This window comes from Hippoglossus stenolepis, chromosome 20 (assembly GCF_022539355.2).
Source record: "Hippoglossus stenolepis isolate QCI-W04-F060 chromosome 20, HSTE1.2, whole genome shotgun sequence".
NCBI classification, from domain to species: domain Eukaryota; kingdom Metazoa; phylum Chordata; class Actinopteri; order Pleuronectiformes; family Pleuronectidae; genus Hippoglossus; species Hippoglossus stenolepis.
In genome coordinates, this window is record NC_061502.1 from 6,325,278 (window position 1) to 6,344,817 (window position 19,540).

A 19,540-nucleotide genomic window follows, 5' to 3' on the forward strand; every position below is an offset into this window, starting at 1 on the left:
TATTTAATGCACGAGTGTTTCTTTGCTATATGTTTTAAATAAATGTATTTTATCATTAGTGTTTAAGTTTAGATGTTTAAGTATACATCTTGTTTTTGATAACCAGACATTTATTGGATACATTTATTTTTACCTTTATAAACAAACGATCATTTTGTATTTCTACATCACATTTACACACATGGGTCAAATGCCCCCAAACAGTGTATTCACTACGGAACACCTACCAAGGCTCCTATGATGACATAACGGACTGATCTTATATGTCATCAAAGGAGCCTTCTCTTAAAAATGAATACGGAAGAATAAGCTATAAAAGAATAAAGCAAAGAAACACCAAGCCTTGCGTGAAATAACTTCAGGAAATGAATAACATTTTCCTGAAGATTTTTTGTCAACAATCCTGGTCGGAGTCGGGAGTTGGCCATACACATAGACGATCTTCGTTTGGTAGTGACGTGCCCGGCCAATGAGGAGCGCGCTCGGGCGGGTGTTTCCGGCAGGAGGCTAGTGAGCCCGCAAGCTCGGAGTGGGCGTCGCAGCGTCTCCCCCCCCTCGGCGGCGCGTACCCGAGTTCACCGTGAACGACGCCCGCTCCAGTCGTGACATTTTTCCACGCTTCGATTTGAACATGACGGAAGGCTCCGCGAGCAAGACGTTCAACGGGGACGCCTGTCACCGGACGTCGAACGGCAAAACCGGCGGCAAGAATGGCTACGTCAAGAACCACTGCTTGTTCCGACAGCCGCAGAAGTACCGCCGCCCCAGGGAGAAGGTAAAGAGGCCCAACCGTCCTCCGCCGGCAGGCAGGCAGGCAGGGAGGGAGGGCTGTAAACAAGCGGTGCTGTGTGGGACTCCGTGCTCAACTAGTTTGACTGAGGGGACAAGACCTAGCTCGGATGCTACCATTCATTCCTACTGCAGATATGAATGAGGGACTTTCATTAGCAGGGAGAGTGTCCGCTATGAGGACAGCAATAACGTCACCTCTCATGTGAACCCGAATACCACTAGTTAGCCTCGTTTAGCTTATTTATTTATGTAGCCGGTGTCCTAGCAATAGTGGTATGTCTCTATGCTACATGTTTCCCGGCTAACGGTTGCCAACAGCAACACGGAATTTCATCTTGAACGCTTTAGTTGCTTATCACGTGCTCTTTGGAACACTTCCTGTTATCAGCTTCACGGTTTAAAGCACGAGAGCAGCTTGTTGTTCAGAGGAACCTGCCACCTGATCCGGGAGGGATGTAGTGACTTTTTTTTAGTAACCTGACACCCTGTTGTCTCTGCGCCTCCTGTGTGTGTGTGTGTGTGTGTGTGTGTGTGTGTGTGTGTGTGTGTGTGTGTGTGTGTGTGTGTGTGTGTGTGGTGTGTGTGTGTGTGTGTGTGTGTGTGTGTCAGAGAAAGAAGAGGTGAAGTTGGACTGGTTTCTGTTTACACTGTCTCTAGTATGAAGAGGACCAGGGCTCTGTTGTGTGCTTACAAGAGAGGCTGTGTTTGTGTGTGTGTGTGTGTGTGTGTGTGTGTGTGTGTGTGTGTGTGTGTGTGTGTGTGTGTGTTGTGAGAGGAGAGGTGGCCTGCTTCCACATGACCCTTTAGCAGGAGGAGAGGAATGTCTTGAGTCTATGAAGGGTGTGGTCCCTCCTGTCGTTGACTGAGAAGCACACACACATAAAAAAACAAAACAAGACTACAACACTGTGTGTAGTGGTGGTCGGTGGGGGTAAACACACACTCCTTTGTTTTTTCTTAAGTTGTATAAGATCAACACATAGGAGCGATGTTACAAAACAAACGCCTCACACTTGCTGGAGGTAAGGCTCCTGTGTTTGACAACATCACATTCCTGCTGACTTCCAACACATGCTGGATTCATACAACTAGCTCCAGATGCTGTGACTGTCATAGTAATTAGATTCGTGTGCATATAAGCACTTACTTCTCATCCTGCAAGAAGTTAAGAAAGCTGCACTTTATATCGCTGCTGGTAACCATCAGATATCGGCCTAATAGGGAATAGATAGGTACTAAAGTTCAGTATTCCAAGACTTAACAAATTGAAATCCCATGACGATTTTGATGTCTCTCAGGTGAACTACACTATGGTGGCTGTTTTTATTCCTCGATTTCAAACAGTGTTATTAGCCTAACATGCAGGATATAATGCACAGTATTTATCAATATGTAAACACTGCATTGGGAATGCCATTATTGATGTTAAGAAGTCCATGACCTCATGTCATCCTGTTGACGTTTGCTCTGCAGGTCTTTGATAAGGCAACTGACCTTCGATGCACAGGTCTGTGTTTGCAGCAGTAAATAGGCTGCGGGAAACTCTCTCTACCTCCAGTTTTCCTGTTAACCTCTCACAAATACCGCCTTTAGACAATTTAGCAGTAAGCCCCTGTGTCAGTCACCGACCAATAATAGTCCTTCGCTAAAAATCCCTATCATGAAAATGTGGAATTAGTCAATTAGGAATAAATTATCTCACTAACTGCTCTAATCTGTGATGATAGTGTCAATAAATATTAAGTGAGAACGAGCGATGTGTTGAATAGACAGTTTTCGGATGTGAGAGGACTTACTCCCGTATTTACTCTGTTTTAGGCCTAATGTGAAACCTCCACCATCTGCAGACCTTTATTGTTGTGTATGCAATGTAATATGATCACCATCTCTTTTGCCAAAGAGCAAGCATGTGAAAAGAGCAGGTATCTCAGAGGAGTGTGTTGGTTGGATTCTCTTCTGGGGATAATAGCTTTGCTCTCCAGCAATAAAGGAAGGGCACAGGCCTCTGTTTGTCCACCGGCATAAAATATTAAGCAAACATGACGTCAGGAAAATTGGATTTTGCTGCTGTTGTTGGCATCAGTGGGCAACAGACTGTGAGCGGTGTGCTTCGATATGCTGTGTGTGTTTTTTTTCTATAGAGGCAGTTCACGACCATAGTTGCTAGACTTAAAGACTTATTAAACTCGTGAGAGGGACCTGTTTGACTGGCTTCAAAAACACACACACACACACACACACACACACACACACACACACACACACACACACACACACACACACACACACACACACACACACACACACACACACACACACACACAGCAGTGCACTCCTGTTCCCTGGCTCTGAGTTATTTCAGGGAGAAGCATGACTGGTCACATGGGATATGGTTGCTAAGCTGCGGGGCAGAGTCGGTAATGAGTGATCACCCTCATTTGTTTAGTGTTGGTTTTGTAGACAGCCTGACCACAGTCAAACATGAAATGATGCTAGTATTTATTTTTTTATGTGGCACTTCTTAAGCATGTGACCATGTTTGCACAGGCCCATTATTCAGGATCAATATTGCTATTCATAAAACTCAATGAATTAGAACCGTGGCTTGATGCTCATTGTATTGCTCGTTGGTCTATGGGGGCCTTGGGTGTGGTAGAGCCTCCATTTATAAATGTGCTTATGGAGCCATTATTTGGTTTCTAAATCTCTTTCCAAGAAAAACACAATTTGAACAAATTAGCCCTGCTGTCATGTAGTGTGTGGCCAGCCTTTACTGAAATACCCTGGTCTGCTTTTTCTCACAGTTTATTCGGCGGCCTAGTGTGGCAGATTTAATGAGTTAATAGACTTGAAGCATAGATAAACAGTAACCTTTTAAAGGAGAAGCTACCAGCTGTTGCAATGGCCTGTTGGAACAAAAAGTGTTCTGAGTTACGCAACATTTATTTTATACTCCTTAAAGCATGATTTAGTTTCTGAATTCCTTAGTCTCCGGTTTGTTTGTAAAAATGTGGTCTTCCTATGATAAAAGCTGTGCGAAATTCCTAGAAAACACATTTAATCAGAACTTGTAGAGACTTGAAATGTAAATACAGCCTCTCCTACTTTATTTTCCCACAGAACCGAAATGTTCCTCATAACTCCAGCCTGTACAAGACGCCCTTCATGGAGTCATTTGAGGAGACGCCTCTACTGGTGGCCGTGCTCACCTACATGGGTTACGGCATCCTCACTATCTTCGGCTACCTCAGAGACTTCCTCCGGCATTGGAACGTTGAGAAGTGCAACGTGGCCCGGGAGAGAGAGGAGCAGAAGGTAGATAAGTATTTACATTAAAATCCTTCTGAATGCAAAGGATGATTTAAAAACAAAATACATTTTAAGCAATTCCTGACCAATTTAGTGGAACCCTACTTGTCATACTAATACTAAGTTTTCCTCCTTAAAACTGTAAAAACTATCGTCTATCTACCTCTGTTTCTTTCATCTTTCCTCTGCAGGATTTTGTCCCACTCTATCAGGACTTTGAGAACTTTTACACGAGGAACTTATACATGAGGATCCGAGACAACTGGAACCGACCCATCTGTAGCGTCCCGGGTGCCAAGATGGACCTGGTGGAGAGAGTTTCCCACGACTACAATTGGACCTTTGAGTAAGTGGCTGCCTTGTGGTTTTGAGTATGTTTTGTTGAGTTGGAGTGTGTACATGTGCAAGGCGTGGTCTGCGGAGGTTATTACTTCCCTCACAGGTGTGTGCTTTTGATCCCTAGTTCAACAGGAAACTCATCTCTTCTCCATTGTATTTTTTGGAGGGGTAGCGCATGACCCAATAAGGAAACCATTACATTTCTTCTTTCTTAAAGATGGCAAAATAGGCTGTTCTGTCTTGAGAAGTCAATGTTGTTTTATACCTTTCATATTCATCTCATTTGTATAATATGCAAAGCTTTTGATCCATGTTTGACTCTGCTTGCTCAAGTCGCTTGGGACAATAAACTATAGTATGTTATCACGGTGCATGATAACCGTGGCAGTTAAAGGATAACACTGAGCTGGAAATGAATGTCAAGCAACCAGCATAGACAAGGTCACAGTGTTGAACTATAAAGTAAAGTCCTGGTACCTGTTCTCTGTCTAACTCTCTGTCTCTTTTAGGCACACGGGCAAAGTGGTGAAAAACGTCATCAACATGGGCTCATACAATTACCTCGGCTTCGCTGAAAACAATGGTGCTTGCGCCGATGCTGCTATTGAAGCCACACACAAGTACGGAGTTGGAGTGAGCAGCACTCGCTGTGAAATGGGTAAGGGTCAAAATAAATCTTTTGAAAAGCACAAGATTTGGTTTCTAAGCAGATATGTCATATTATGTCCTCATCTGAGCCTGCTTTCATTCTAAAAATGAAACTCTTACGCCATTATGAATCAAGTGGACTTCCTAATAAACCTCAGCTGGTACCTCAACAGCCATCCCGCTTTTCTTTGTTGCTCTTTCAGAGTAAAGGCTCAAGTGGATTTGAAGATTGAAAGATTGAGTATGAAATATAATCACATATTGTGAAAGCATTGAATTCCTTATTAGTTTGCAAGCAGCTATGGATTTGTTTGACACATTCAGTTGTTTTGTCTTTAGCAAAAGGAAAGCTGGGGTTAATATTATATTTCAGTTAAAAGAAAGTAGACTGTCTTTAAAGTTCTCTAAAAAAAGAAAGAAAAAACAACTGGTGTCTGTGGCCCTCACGTGACTGTAATGAGCTCACCAATCATTTCATTAACCAACCTGCCAGTCTGCACCTTACCCGTGCTCTTGCTTTAGATGAATGAAGTCTTCACAAGGCAGGGAGGCAAAGAGACATACTGTACCACACTAAAGCAGAGACGATAGCCAGAAGTTAGGGATGGGGTAGGTGGTAGGATGTATCAGTTGCATATTTTCAACGTGCAGCCCTCTCTTCTGACTTTTCCAGTGTTACAAACTCTAGCTTTAAACATTTGCACGCAACTCTGTGAGTTGCAGTACGCTACTTTGGAGACGTTAAACTGAGATAATGTTGTTTCCAGGGACCCTGGACATCCATGAGGAGCTGGAGCAGTTGGTTGCCAGGTTCCTGGGTGTTGAGTCGTCCGTGGCGTTTGGTATGGGCTTTGCAACCAACTCCATGAACATTCCTGCTCTCACTGGGAAGGTAAGGAATTTCATCCACTTTTTGTTCTGCCGGGAACATGCCACTCCTCTTGAATTGATTTTGAAATTTTCTTTGTGTCTTTTTAGTCACTATGACCCTTGTACCTGTACAGAAACTGTAAGCAAGTGACTTTATCAGTTTTACTGTTCAGGAAAATCCAGTTTCCTGTGTAAAGTGAAAACAAGCTACATTTTCAAATGTACGGCCAAGCTCGAAGGGTTCAGACTGTTCCACAACACACTCGTTTCCGCCCCAGGTTTTCCAAACACTCAGATTACAGTTGCTTGAACAGGAAGTAAAAAGCCGAGCTGACAGGCATGTGTACCTTGTGAGTCAAACAACACATTTCCTGACAGCAACATGAGTGGAAAACACAAAAATGTCAGTGGAAAGAGGGAAACTTTCTGTGCGACAGTAAACGTCTGATTCACAGTTCATTAATTCATTACTGTGCTTGTCACTTTCCTGCTAACTCACATCCTTATGTCAAGGCATATTTGTGTGTTGTGTAACAAGCTCATTTGTTCATTGACCAGAGGAAGGGACGTGACCTGTGTGATTGTGTGGGCTTATTTATGATGCACTGAAAAAAAATGTCTCATCCTGTTATTATATTTGCTTGCTTTTGAATAAAGCATGTGGATATGCATCAGAATCCTGTTTTTACGGGAAGCTTAAAAAAAAAAATCATGTTTGTTTTTATAACTATTTACATCGCTTTTAATTTTATTACCATTTAGCAAGGTTGTAATTAGTTAAAATCCTACCTGCGTCGTTGGTCGCCCATAAAGATTTTCTTTGGCATCCAGGCAAGATGCAAAATATACTCCGGAGAAACCGCTTTTGCTGTGCAAGTTTACACAAGAAGCAGACAGTTTCGTTCCCCACCCCCGCCCTAACTAATAATCTTCAATAGTTCATGATACACACCCATGTAATATTCTCACCAAGAAAATATCTCTGTTTCTGAGTTATTTTGCTAGCACACAGACATAGACAGGGCTGAAAACAATACTGTGCTGCGTGCAAGGTAATAGAATCTGAATGAGAACCGTTCAGAGTCAACAAACAAATTATAAGAATTGATCTAGTCACAGCAGTAATCTACAGACATTGCATAATAACGACAAAATATGATGACTAACTTAAACTGACAATTTAAGGGTCTGTTGTCTCCAGTTTTGAGACCATCCGTCCCTTGTAAAAGTAACACATCGCCTTCTGGCCATACTGCTTATATATTCCTGAGACTTCAGTTGAATCTCCTGCTAAGAACTAAAGTCATTGCTCAACACTAAAACGTTTGTGTGCTTCTGATGTGTGTTACAATTTTGCAATTTGTGGTCTGACTTTGGCTAATTGGGGATTGCAACTCTTGCATCAGAATCCCAATACCAGTTAATACAACTTCAAGACATTTCACACACTGAACCTTTTTTTTGTCTTGTTTTAGGGTTGTCTTATCCTGAGCGACGAGCTGAATCATGCGTCGCTGGTGCTGGGAGCCCGTCTGTCTGGTTCTACAATTCGGGTCTTCAAACACAACAGTGAGTGATCGCCAATGTTTGGCATCTTTCATGAGAGCAGCTAGATAGAACTGTGACCTGGGGCACGCCCATAGCCTGCAGTAACACAGATGTATAGGATTAAATGGATTTTTCGATAGTATGAGAGAGTAATTAGCTTAATCTGCTTTACTCAGCAGGAAAGTAAATAGGTGTGTGCATCTTTCAGCAATTTGCCTGACTCAATGCAAATTGTCTTTACTGCAGATATTCACATACTTAACTCCTCTGCTTCTGCAATTCTACATTAATTCACCACAAAACACACACACACACACACACACACACACACACACACATCCTGACATATCCAAACTAACTGTCAGGAAGCAGTCAATGCTTCAAAGGGTGGCAATCATAAAATATTGACTCTCATCCATTTATTTACAAAAGATCTCATGTTACCGTAGAGGAATTATATCTATACTTAGCTGACAACTTATTCTCTAGTCTTTCATGAGTAACTTAAAGCCTGTGTGAAAACGCCTTTTATTCAGACATGTCTCTCATATTGTAGACATGCAAAGCCTGGAGAAGCTGCTGAGAGACGCCATCGTACACGGGCAGGCGAGAACCCACCGACCATGGAAGAAAATCCTCATTTTGGTGGAGGGCATATACAGGTATAAATCATTTTTGTGTGTGTGCGTCTCACACTTCTGTAGTCGTACCCACCCGCACTCTTACACACAATAACATTCAGTCTTAAATTGCCCAAGCTGGAAAATTTACTACCATAAAACCTACTGTAACTCAGCTAATTAAGTTTTATTTCTACTTTATTTCACTGTGAATATCATTATGTCACATCTGGGTCACACTACACTTGTGTTCACTGCCAGTTACTTGACACCCACAGCTTTTAGGGTGAAGACTCATTTATCTTTATTTAGCTTGGCTGGTTCATTTACTCAACAGTAGTGTATAGTATTCACCCATGATGCATACAAATAGCAGAATTGTGACTTATTTAAAGCATTATGCTGTCAAGTCCCCCATAGGTTCAAAGGCTTCTATTTATGACGTGAACTTGACTCCATCTACACTGCAGCAGCCGTAAAACATTGGAGGGCATTTATAAGTGAAGAATTATTTCAGCAGATGAGAGTTTAGTGGAAGAACAAATGTCTACATTGATTGCTCTTGATGTTACACTCAATTGCGGCCTAAAAACATACTATACAAAGACATTTTTGCAAAACATAAATAGTACCAATGCTGTTTTCAGACAGAAAATTGGGTCTGGACATTTTTCAGCCTTTTTCCTTTCACATATGAAGAATGCAGTAAGAATCTGTGTCAAACCCTTTTACAACAACAGGAAAATGCCCAGAACATTAAAGTCAAGTGTTTTTGTTCACAGCACATCGACAATGGCATCGGCCCTTATCACAAAGGGCCTCAAATCTCATTGTCTTTCCAAGTTGACATTTTTCACTGGCATCTTCCACTTGTTTGACACCTTTTTCTTTTATGCTAAGATATTTGAATTCTTCCACTATTGCGCCTGTTGCATGGTAGAAATGTCATCAACATGCCCACTCACTTGTGAGTTTTCCAGACATTTTCCTGCTTGGGGGCTGGAAGGAACATTTCAATAAAATGTCAGAAGCCACTTACATTTGTGTTCTGGAAGCGTGTTCGCTCTCCTTTTTACGATAATGTATTCCATGTTCTTTGAAGAGTACTTACTATAAAGGCAATCAATTGTGTCGATCAATACAGTCCTCAGCGAAGCTGCCTGACATAATCAATGCCCTTTACTAATGCTTTGTTAATGGAGTTTCATTTCCACTGGGATTTTCTAAGCAATTGGTACAACTGCGATAGTAGACAATGTTTGGAAACACATTGACAGCCCCACATGCACAGCCAAGCAGATGTCTATAGGGTCAGCTGCTGGCATGCTCTCTCAGTTACACTGCAGCTGTGTGATGTTTGGGGTAGATTGTAGATACAAGTCTAAGAGTACTGTATTGTAGAGGGAAAGGTAATAACACATTCAGAAACATTTTTTTACAGTGGCTTCAGAAAGTATTCAGGTCCCTTTACTTTTTATTCCTTAATTGTCGGTTTAATTATAAATGGATAAAATTGATCTACAATCATGAACCCACAGTGAGAAAGTGGAATATTTCATTTACAGACTCAGACCCATAGATTCATATTTTGTAGAAGCTGCTTTGGTAACAGTGAGAACTTTGTGCCTGTTTGGACACTTTATATATTTATATATACACTATAGATGTGTGGCTTTTATAAACTATATATGTTCAGTTCTTTTTGCCACAGGTGGACTACAATCAGGTTCTAGAGACATCTCAAGGATAAAAAAATAAGCAAACAGGATCCACCATAATTTATTTTGTCATCACAAAGCTTTTGAATACCGTAAAAAAAATTAGATAATGAAGTTTTAGTTTTTTGATAATTTTGTAGTAAATATGTCTTAACAAATTTAAAGAAATTCATGTTATTTTTATTTAAAATAAATGCAATTTTTCATGTTTGTTGATTGATGGAGAAAAAAACAATCTTCTTTTTAAATGCATAATTAAATCTACACCAAAAAGTGCAAAAAACCAAGGGGATTGAATACTATACCTAAAGTGACTTATGGAGCTTTTTATAATTTGTTGACTTTGTCTTTTCTTGTTTGTGTTTTTATCCTGAAGTATGGAGGGGTCCATAGTGCGTCTGCCAGAGGTCATTGCTCTGAAGAAGCGCTACAAGGCCTATCTGTACCTGGATGAGGCCCACAGCATTGGGGCCCTGGGGCCTAACGGCAGGGGGGTGGTGGACTACTTTGGCCTGGATCCCAAAGACGTGGACATCATGATGGGAACATTCACTAAGAGCTTTGGCGCTGCCGGTGGATACATCGGAGGCAAAAAGGTGAGTGAACACCTAAGACTTCAAAGCCTATCAGTGGAACATGAAGCCTCCTCTGTCGTAAGGGAAGAAATAATAGCCGGAGCAATTAGTGATCCTGTTTTGTGACGTGAGCAATTTTCCAGACTGATGAAACCCAACACATGGTGTGTCATTCAGTTTTGGTGTTGGTCAACACTGTTTACCAGCAATGGGACATTTAGCTTCCTCATTTCTGAAAAGAATTTGACAGTATAAAGTCTCAGAGTGAAACTGCAAACACGTCTGTAACCATGTGCTGCTTCAGTTGAACTAAGTTTAAAAAAATACACCCACAAAGCAAAAATACACTAGATTGAACTCCACCTTATGCAACACTCCAAAAACAGATACATAAGTACACAGTCTTATAAGACCAGGGATATTCACCATCTTGTCCTATATTCAAAACTGTATATAACACAAAAAACTCCATTTAAAAACATGGTTCTACTTACCATCACAAACAAGTAGCCTTAATGACTTTGTATTACTTTCTTACATGGAAAGATTCTGTCTTTACAGAAACGATACTTTATCTTTTTGTTTTCCTTTAGTATTGTTATATTTCAAATAATATTTGTCCTACCTGTACTTATGATTTAAGGCATTATATAAAGACATTATCGTTTTTTAACATTCTTGAATCACACTGTTGTATCCATCAAAATTGTATTAAAATGATACCTACTAATTTTATCCATCAGCGCGGCTGACCACTGATCTCCTCGCTTCATTTGTTTGTGTCCTGTATCATGCAGCTGCCCTCCATGTTGGCATATTATCCAAATCAAATGTTTGCTGTCGCTGTTGTCACTTGCCAACAATGTCGTTATTCTCTGATAGGAGCTTATCGACTACCTGCGGCGCCATTCTCACAGCGCCCTGTATGCCACCTCCATGTCCTCCCCTGTGGTCCAGCAAATAATCACTTCTATGAAGATCATCATGGGAGAGGACGGGACCTCACTAGGTAGGTCTGGAACAGTTATTCTATTCTTATGAGAAACGTTTTAATTGATTAAAATGATTAAGACCCACTTCTTCTCAGTGGTTGTCAATTTGAGTTGAGATGGATATCATTTGCAGGTAGTTTGCAGAGACCCTTAGTTTGTCATTCTACACTGAACATACCACAGAAATGTAAATCTAATGTTCGGTTCAGCACATGATGCCAAACCAAAGCTCACATTGTCTTGTGATTACTACATGTTGGACTGATGAAGTTCCTCTTGGTGAGGCTACTTCCTTGTTTGTTTTTCTCTTGCAGTTGCAGCAGCAATTAAATGTTTCAGGGTCACTGAGTTTGGGATTCAACTGTGTTTATAGACATGACCACAAGATGGCAGTGTAGATCTGTCAGACATTTGTTATTGTGGTAATCTTGTGTTTGTACTTTGACTCCTTCATTCTGAATACTTGTTAACCTTTAAAATATTTTATTTCCATCTGTGTGATAAAGGCCACTATCAGTGGCAAACTGGCAATTATTCACCAGTAAATACAGCTTTGATACACAGCCTTATCAAGCTGTATAGCCTGTGTAAACACACTGATTTCCCTGCTAAAGGGTTGAGAATTTAAAGTGCGATGCAAAGTTCATCTCTCACCACTTCCTGTTTTATCACATGATCTTATTTTTCAAGATTGGCTGCAGTGACAGTTGGTATTGTCTCCAATTTACTGTTTTAATTAGAAAAAATATTGCTTAATATATTGAGATTTTTAGTATCAGTAAAGTATATTATTAGTGCAATAAAGATTCATTTCTAGAGCATGGTTTTGCATATTATGACGTCTCTCTGCACTTGTCCACAGCAAACTCCTCCTGTCTTTATCTCTCAGGATGTGAAGCTTTTAGTAGCTGATAGGTGGACGGCAGGGACGCTGGAAGTCAGTCAGAGTTGGGGTGTTGCTGAGAGAAAGTTTAAATAATGCCAATTTAAAGTGAATAATTAAATGCGGTGCAGCAGAGCAATAATACATATATTAAATAATATTAAATATTAAACAGTAAACATCAACTTTTTTGTCCAACATTTTGTTCAACATTCACTGACTGAAGTAAACTTTTTCCCCCTTGTAGTAAAAACCCTTTGCCAGTAGGGGGTGCTGCTGCTCCCTCAGCACCCCATGCTTGCAGCATACTTGTTGAACGGTTTCTGATTCAGGCCAGTCTGGTGAAAGGTCTTGAACCGGCTGCACGCTGACTCCTCTACCATTTCCCTTTATGCCTTTCAGATGTGTGATTCTCTGTTTATCTGCGCTTCTATGCCTTCATGCTGGGGACAAAGCAGCATGGTGCTCAGGGCCAGAGATCTGTACAGAACAAACGCTGTGGACTCATGTCCTACACACACAAACAGATCTCCGGGGCTTGTTTTTCTTGCAGGGCGGCACCTCTTTTACAGGGCTTGATTGATTCCCTTAACATGCTAATATAAGATCAGATTACATTGCTCTCCCAGTCATTCAGCCATGAGGAACAGGAATACACCTGGGGTGTTCTTTTCAGTTACAGCCTTCCCACAGTAACATCAACTCTCTCTCCAGACTGGCTGACCTTGCAGCGTATCCCAGCTTGACATGTTTTCCTTGTAGAAGACTAACAATGGTAGTGTGATTGGTTGCAGCCCAGTCACTGTTTGAAATTCAAGCCTTTTGAAGACGCAGACACTGACATGAAGTCAAAGTGACAGCTGAGATACGGTTTGTTGCTGCATTGGAGTTGCTGCTCGTGGTTCCTGGCACCGGCCTGCATTAAAATGGACATTTAGTTGTTTGAAGCTCACATCAATCAGATATGTGGATGGGGCATGAGGGCACAAGACAAGTTTTTTCATAACGAAAAGAATGCTAAAGCATTTTGAAAGCAAACTGTCTGAATATCCGACTCTCCAGGTTTTTGCCAACTTATCACTCAGTACTGAGAATAGCTTTGGATTCTTTGTGAACAAAAAAATGTCTGGATAAATATAATGTCAGACTTTGTTGTGTCTCGGCCGCTCTTTGAAGCTGTGATGGTTCTGCTATGTTATTCAGCCCAGCCAGGCAGATGTGTGTTGCTGTTGGCGTTTCGTGCACTATGGTTATTTGTTAGGTTTAGAAGCTGTCTGTGGAGGCTTGGCCTGAGGGATTCAGTGAGTGAATCCACAATATTCGTCAGACTGACATGTGAGGATTGATACCTGTTTAGTTTCAGCCCCTAGACCTCAGACTTTAAGAATCCAGGTTGTTTTAAAAGGCGAATGATGTCGTGCCGTCTCCAAATATACATATAACATGACAGAGTTTCCTGGAGTTCCCTGCACTTTCTTTTCAACTAACTTTGGCTCGTGCTGTCAGAAGTTCATTTTCATTTTCTGCAGTTTAAAAGCCAACTGAATGGAGGAATCCAGAAAACATCAATGTTGGAAATGACTGCAAAAGTACATTGTTGTTTCCTTCAACTTGGCCTCCGAACAAGAGCTGATAATGAAATTTTATGAAGCTTGCGAGTAGAAAAATAGTTGCTGCAGTTTAATGGATCTGCCCACAGGTGTTTTCACTCTGTTTAGACCTCTGTACAGGTTGCCTGAAACTGCGTGAGGAACCAAATAGGAATCATAAGAGTGTATGTCGGGTAAAGCAAAATGAATAGAGCGAGGAAAATGTTGATCACATGTAGTCTGTACGTGTACACACAGAATCGATGAGATCAAATCGAGAAAATTAAGTGAAAACGCACTTTGTTTTTTTTGTTTTGTTTTCTACTTGCAACAGAAAATTGGGAAATAAATATAATAAATAAATGTTTTAAGTATTGAACCACTGAACAGTCTTCAGTCTTCACACATGATGTTGAGCTACATCGAAGCCCTGTCCACACTCATGTGGATATTTTGCTAAACTAACCTGTCAAATGCAAAAGGCGATTTAAGTCGCCAAAACAGATTTTTACAATCGCCTTCCAAAGTGCAGAGTTTTAAAAACTTCAGTTTCTGTGTATCCATGTGTGCATGTAAAACGGGAACATTTGGTAAACAGTGAGGTCACAGCTTACTTTGCGCATGCCCACTGTTGCGCAGTGAAATGAGCATGCACCAGAACAACAACAACAATTTGCGGCTATTTGCTGGTTTTCCTTACGTTTGGTTAGCACTGCTGGATCTAATTACAAGTTTACAGCTAAATTTGGCATCATTGCACCACATCACCAGCATTACCAGGCATCTGCCTCGCCCAATATTATTTGACGGATCGTTGATGTAAACTTTATTACCATCTACTGGCCCGGCATGCTTTTTGAGTTTTTGTATTCGTTTCGGGGGGGGGGGATCTGTTCAAAAACAAATCTGCAGTAGTGTAGAAAAAACCTGACAGTACAAACCTTAATCCTAATAAACTTAGTAATGAATAACTGTATAATTTCAGATAACTTCCCAGCAGACTGGTTTTAACTTTCCCAGTTGCCTGTGTTGTTAAATCCAGCTCTAAAACACCACTTTATGTGTGTTTCTGTCTTTTCCAGGTGCTGATCGCCTCCGACAGCTCTCACAGAACACCACCTACTTCCGCAGGAAACTCCGCGACATCGGCTTCATCATCTACGGCAACGATGACTCGCCGGTCGTACCCATGATGCTATACATGCCTGCCAAAATCGGGTATGCTGCCTTACACGTCATGCTATCTGTTCTGTACTCCTCAACATAAAAGACAATAATGGTGGCAGAATTTGACTTCATGATTTCAGTTCACACTTTTAAATAGAAGATCTTCATTTTGGACTGTGTTGCCCTCGTCTAATGTCGCCATTGGTTTGCAGGGCATTTGGTCGGGAGATGTTGAAGAGGAACATCGGCACAGTGGTGGTCGGATTCCCAGCAACACCCATCATCGAGTCGAGGGCCCGTTTCTGCGTTTCAGCTGCTCATACCAGAGAGATGCTCGACACAGTAAGTCCTCCAATGAATCACTGTCAGAAACACTAAATAAATAGAAAATATGAGCATGTCCATATTTATTTTAAGTGTTGCATAAAGGTCAATAACCAGTAGCACCTTTACATTTTCTTGCCATTTTGCCTTTCATTCTCTGTCAACAGAGGTCTTTCTTAGATGTTTTGGCAATAAAAGACGCTCTTTACTCTAAACTGGTTTGGATACTTTCCAGTAGCAGGAGAAACAGAACAGCTTTTATAGACGTGGAAACAACACTGGCTTGAAAATGTAATTTAACATGTTAGTTACCTTCTTAAATGAATGTATCTTTATATCAGAACATGCAGAAAAACACAAAATAAGATTTCTTTGACAATCTGGGCTATTACATTTTTTGTTGAACGTGCCACGTGCAGTAAACAACAGCCACTTTGTCTTCAGTTCTCCTCCAGGATGCAAATAGAAAGATACATCTGTTGTTGGTCTTCACCACTGGATCCAGTTTATTGCTGAAGACTTCATTTTATCCTCCGTATGATATAGGAGTTTGTTTTGGACCCGTGGGTGTTTGTGGATCCAAGCGTGCAGTAGGCTTCTCTCAGCTTTTAATCAACCAGATCTGCGTGTGTGGCTGCTGACTGTCAGTGTGTGTCTGTGTGTGTCTGTTTGTATTTGTTGAATATTAAAGGCCCCCAATATGTCCTTTATTACGAGGGAACGTGCAAGGCCAGGCTGTCTCTAAGCATTACAGTGTGGCTCAGTCAGAGACTTTAATTCGAGCTGTTCTGTCTCTCCAGAGACACTTCATTCATCTTACTGCAGAGAATGTCAACACTGTTTGTAATAGTCCATTTAAAGGGCATCAGCCCTTCTTTGTAGAGCGCTGCAAGGAGCCGCTCCCCCCCCCGTCTTTGGAAAAGCCAGCCCTCGCTATTTCTCAAACCACGGAATCAGAAAAAAGGTCAGGAAGGTAAATTGTTTCCAGGTGTCCTGCAGTGTTGCAGCACTGATACAGTCTCCTGTGGAAAGAGGTGGAGGAGTTGGTTCTTAGTTGTGGTTCAGGCCGGGAGCCTTCTGTTCACCTTTGCTTTTCGAAGCCCACCTCTCCTCCGCCTCTCTGACAAGTTGGATGGTTTAAAATCCAAGTGCGATTAAGGTTAATCACTTAATTTATCACCTATGAAAGAAATCCCCTTTATGAAGATGTAAGGTTTTTAATTATCTGTTGTATAACTTGCTATCTCTACTAATGGAATAGATGTAAATGATGTCTCTTTTGATTTTGATTAATAATGTTCTTCTTCTTCCTGTCCCAGGCGTTGGAGGCCATCAGTGAAGTGGGCGACCTGCTGCAGATCAAGTACTCCAGACGAGAGCAGCCCCTTCCCTCCCTGGGCTGGATGTCTGAGGAGAGCCTACTGCAGGATTGAGTCCCCAAATTCTCCCCCCTTCCCTTCCCTTACTTTACCTTTTCTTTCCTCTGAGCCACGCTCTCCACCCCGCGTCTCCACATCTCTTCTGACTCTCGAGGACTCACCAGAACCAAAGTCTCCACTCTGCTGCAGCCCGTTTTTCAAGCCTGCATATGGGCATCCCTGGTGTACCTGCCCAGCTTCCTCACCCTTAACAGAGGACAACCGATATCACCCGTATCTTTCTGTGTCCGTTGTTACAAAGTTTGTTCTAACTTATTGCGACTGCATCGGTCTAACATAAGTCTTATTCCTGTTTGCACATTGAATGTGTTTCTTAATTGTGCAATAATCACCACAACCTCGAGCAAAAACACCATGAAGTCCTATCCGTGCACTCTAAATCTGATCATAGCCATTTCTATGATGCACTCAAAAGTAAAAACAAATATATGTGTAAATATTATTTATCCCGAAGTTGGTCTAGCTGCTTCAGGTTAGCTTCCCTCAAAGAGAGATACGTCATTTCACAGGAGTTCTTATTATGTATTTATCTGATGGCTTTTTCCTAATCACTTTTACTTGAATGGAAAGTAGAGGTTTTGGGTTCTTTCCCTCACCAAAGGATAGATATAGATATAGATATATGTATATATCTATAGGTATGTATGTATAGATATATTTTCTACCCTTTCTCTTAAAATGCAAAGCAAATGTTCCAAAAGAATAGGGAAAGAATCCCATGGAGCAAGACTAAGAGATATTTTTACTGCTTATTTTCTTAAAATACTTTTAGGCCTTATTTACTGTTTACACCTGCACTCAAAAAAAAACTTGAGCCCTGTGTCTTTAACATTTCTATAAGCTAATGAGCTACTCGTGTGATTGTTATTTTATTGTTTTTCGTTCAATCATCCTCACTCAAGTGCATTCGTGCGTTTCAGCGTCGACACCCGTCACGGTGACACGCTGTAACCAAGATCTGTGTGTATGAAGATGCGATGCCCAAATGTATCTGATATGCAGACGGCTTTATTTATTTTTTAAGCCAGCTCACTTTTGTGTTGTATGTATCTTAAAGGCAGCTCCAAATGTGTCCCGGTGAAAGGTGCGTGTTTTAACTGACTACTTACAAGTCTTCTTCAGTGCAGCACTACTGACAAGGCATTCGAAATGCAAAGATGACGTAGTCACTGAGATTTAGCGAGATTTGTTGAGCTTTCGCACATTGTCGTCGTTTTTTTTCCTCATAAATCATGTGTGATCATTCCATATCAACCTGCTTTGACACTGTTTGTTTTTCGTGAATTGTCTGACTTCTCTGTGTGAGGTCAGCCCCAAACATCCCGCTCATGCGTGTTAATGCTCTGTCACTTTATTGATGTGAATCGGAGGGTGCATCATCGTACCCGGTCTGAAAGCTGGATGTGACCATTCCTACACGTGTGCAGCGAACTCGACACAAGTTCAGAGATGCTTCTGTTGATGTTTGTGGCATCTTAGCACCTCAGCGCAGTGAGCAACACTGAAGTTTTCGGGTCTTTAACTGTACATCCCTTTTGTGTGAGTCATTCCAATTTTATTGTTTTTTTCCCACTGAAAATGGCTTGAATAACAATTCCATTATACATTTGCTTTTAATGAATAGAATATAATATAAAAGGTGGAACACATGACTATGATGTGGATTTGCACTCTTCAGCAATGTGCTCTGACATGAAGAATTTCTTCTTGTCAAAGTTTCCTCTCAATCCTCAATTCCTCTCAGACGTTTCTGTCTATGGAGGCAAAAAAAATGTAATTACAAACAGCAACGTGACTGTTCCTCTCAGCCAGGTTTCCCCCGACTGGAACTGAGGAATTTAAGTCCTGAGAGAGATTTTCCAGCTTACCTACCACGACTACCTGCAGACTGACCTGCAGTCAGCGCTGGGGAACGTGCTTATCAGCTGCTTTTGCCCTTGGTAGTTGTGTTTGGGTTGAAGATAAACCACTAGGAGGAGTTTGTAAAGCCATGATGTTTGTTGACCATGCTGTTGGAAACTGCTGCAAAGATTAAATCACTTTCTTAGAATCAAGACCTGGAATGACTTTGTGTTTATTTGCAACTCAGACTGTTGACACCACTTAGCTGCCACTGCACTTTGTTACATTGTTGAGAAAGGTGCTCCACGGACTTCTTGCCATTACCCTGCAGTCCATGATATAGTGGCCATTCATTACTGTTCTTAAATGTTTTTTTTTTTAATACCTACTTAGTAGCCAGATTAGATAATAATCAATTTTTCCAGCAAAGAAAAAAGAATAGTATCCAACTATTTGTGTTTTAAAGTGCTTTACAAGAGTCAATCAGAATAAAACAATTAAACATACATAAAATAGAACAATAAAATAGGTCGAATTTTACAATCAAATCAATAGTATTAGTGTAAAGAAAGTTCTTAAAGTTTTAAGAATGGATTTAAAAGAAGCCTGAGAACTTGTCCGTCTTCAAGGGCAAAACAAGATCAAAGAGAATGCCATGATTTAAGAGGGAAATAATGCGACCACATTCTAAATGAAAGGCAGAAAATGATATTATACAACATCTAAACTCAAGGACAACAAATCAAATAAATCAACATCATTTAAAATTGATGGCAAAGGAAAATGATAAAAGAAACAATAATAATAGTTAAAAACAGTTCAGTAAAAGCTTCGACAAGCAAGTTTTGAAAGATGATTTAAATGTCACTATTAAAACAACGATGA

At 40.9% G+C, this 19,540-nt stretch overlaps 1 protein-coding gene across 1 annotated transcript; it reads left to right on the plus strand.

Moving 5' to 3' along the window:
• The first annotated feature begins 504 nt into the window (after positions 1–504).
• sptlc2b (serine palmitoyltransferase, long chain base subunit 2b) lies at positions 505–18,867 on the plus strand. The gene is made up of 12 exons (XM_035144229.2): positions 505–775; positions 3,913–4,107; positions 4,293–4,447; positions 4,950–5,098; positions 5,856–5,980; positions 7,434–7,527; positions 8,063–8,168; positions 10,221–10,440; positions 11,302–11,428; positions 14,966–15,101; positions 15,263–15,392; positions 16,694–18,867. Exons 1-12 carry the CDS (start codon positions 632–634, stop codon positions 16,805–16,807), a joined length of 1,695 nt encoding a protein of 564 aa, XP_035000120.1. The 5' UTR covers positions 505–631; the 3' UTR covers positions 16,808–18,867.
• Positions 18,868–19,540: the final 673 nt, after the last annotated feature.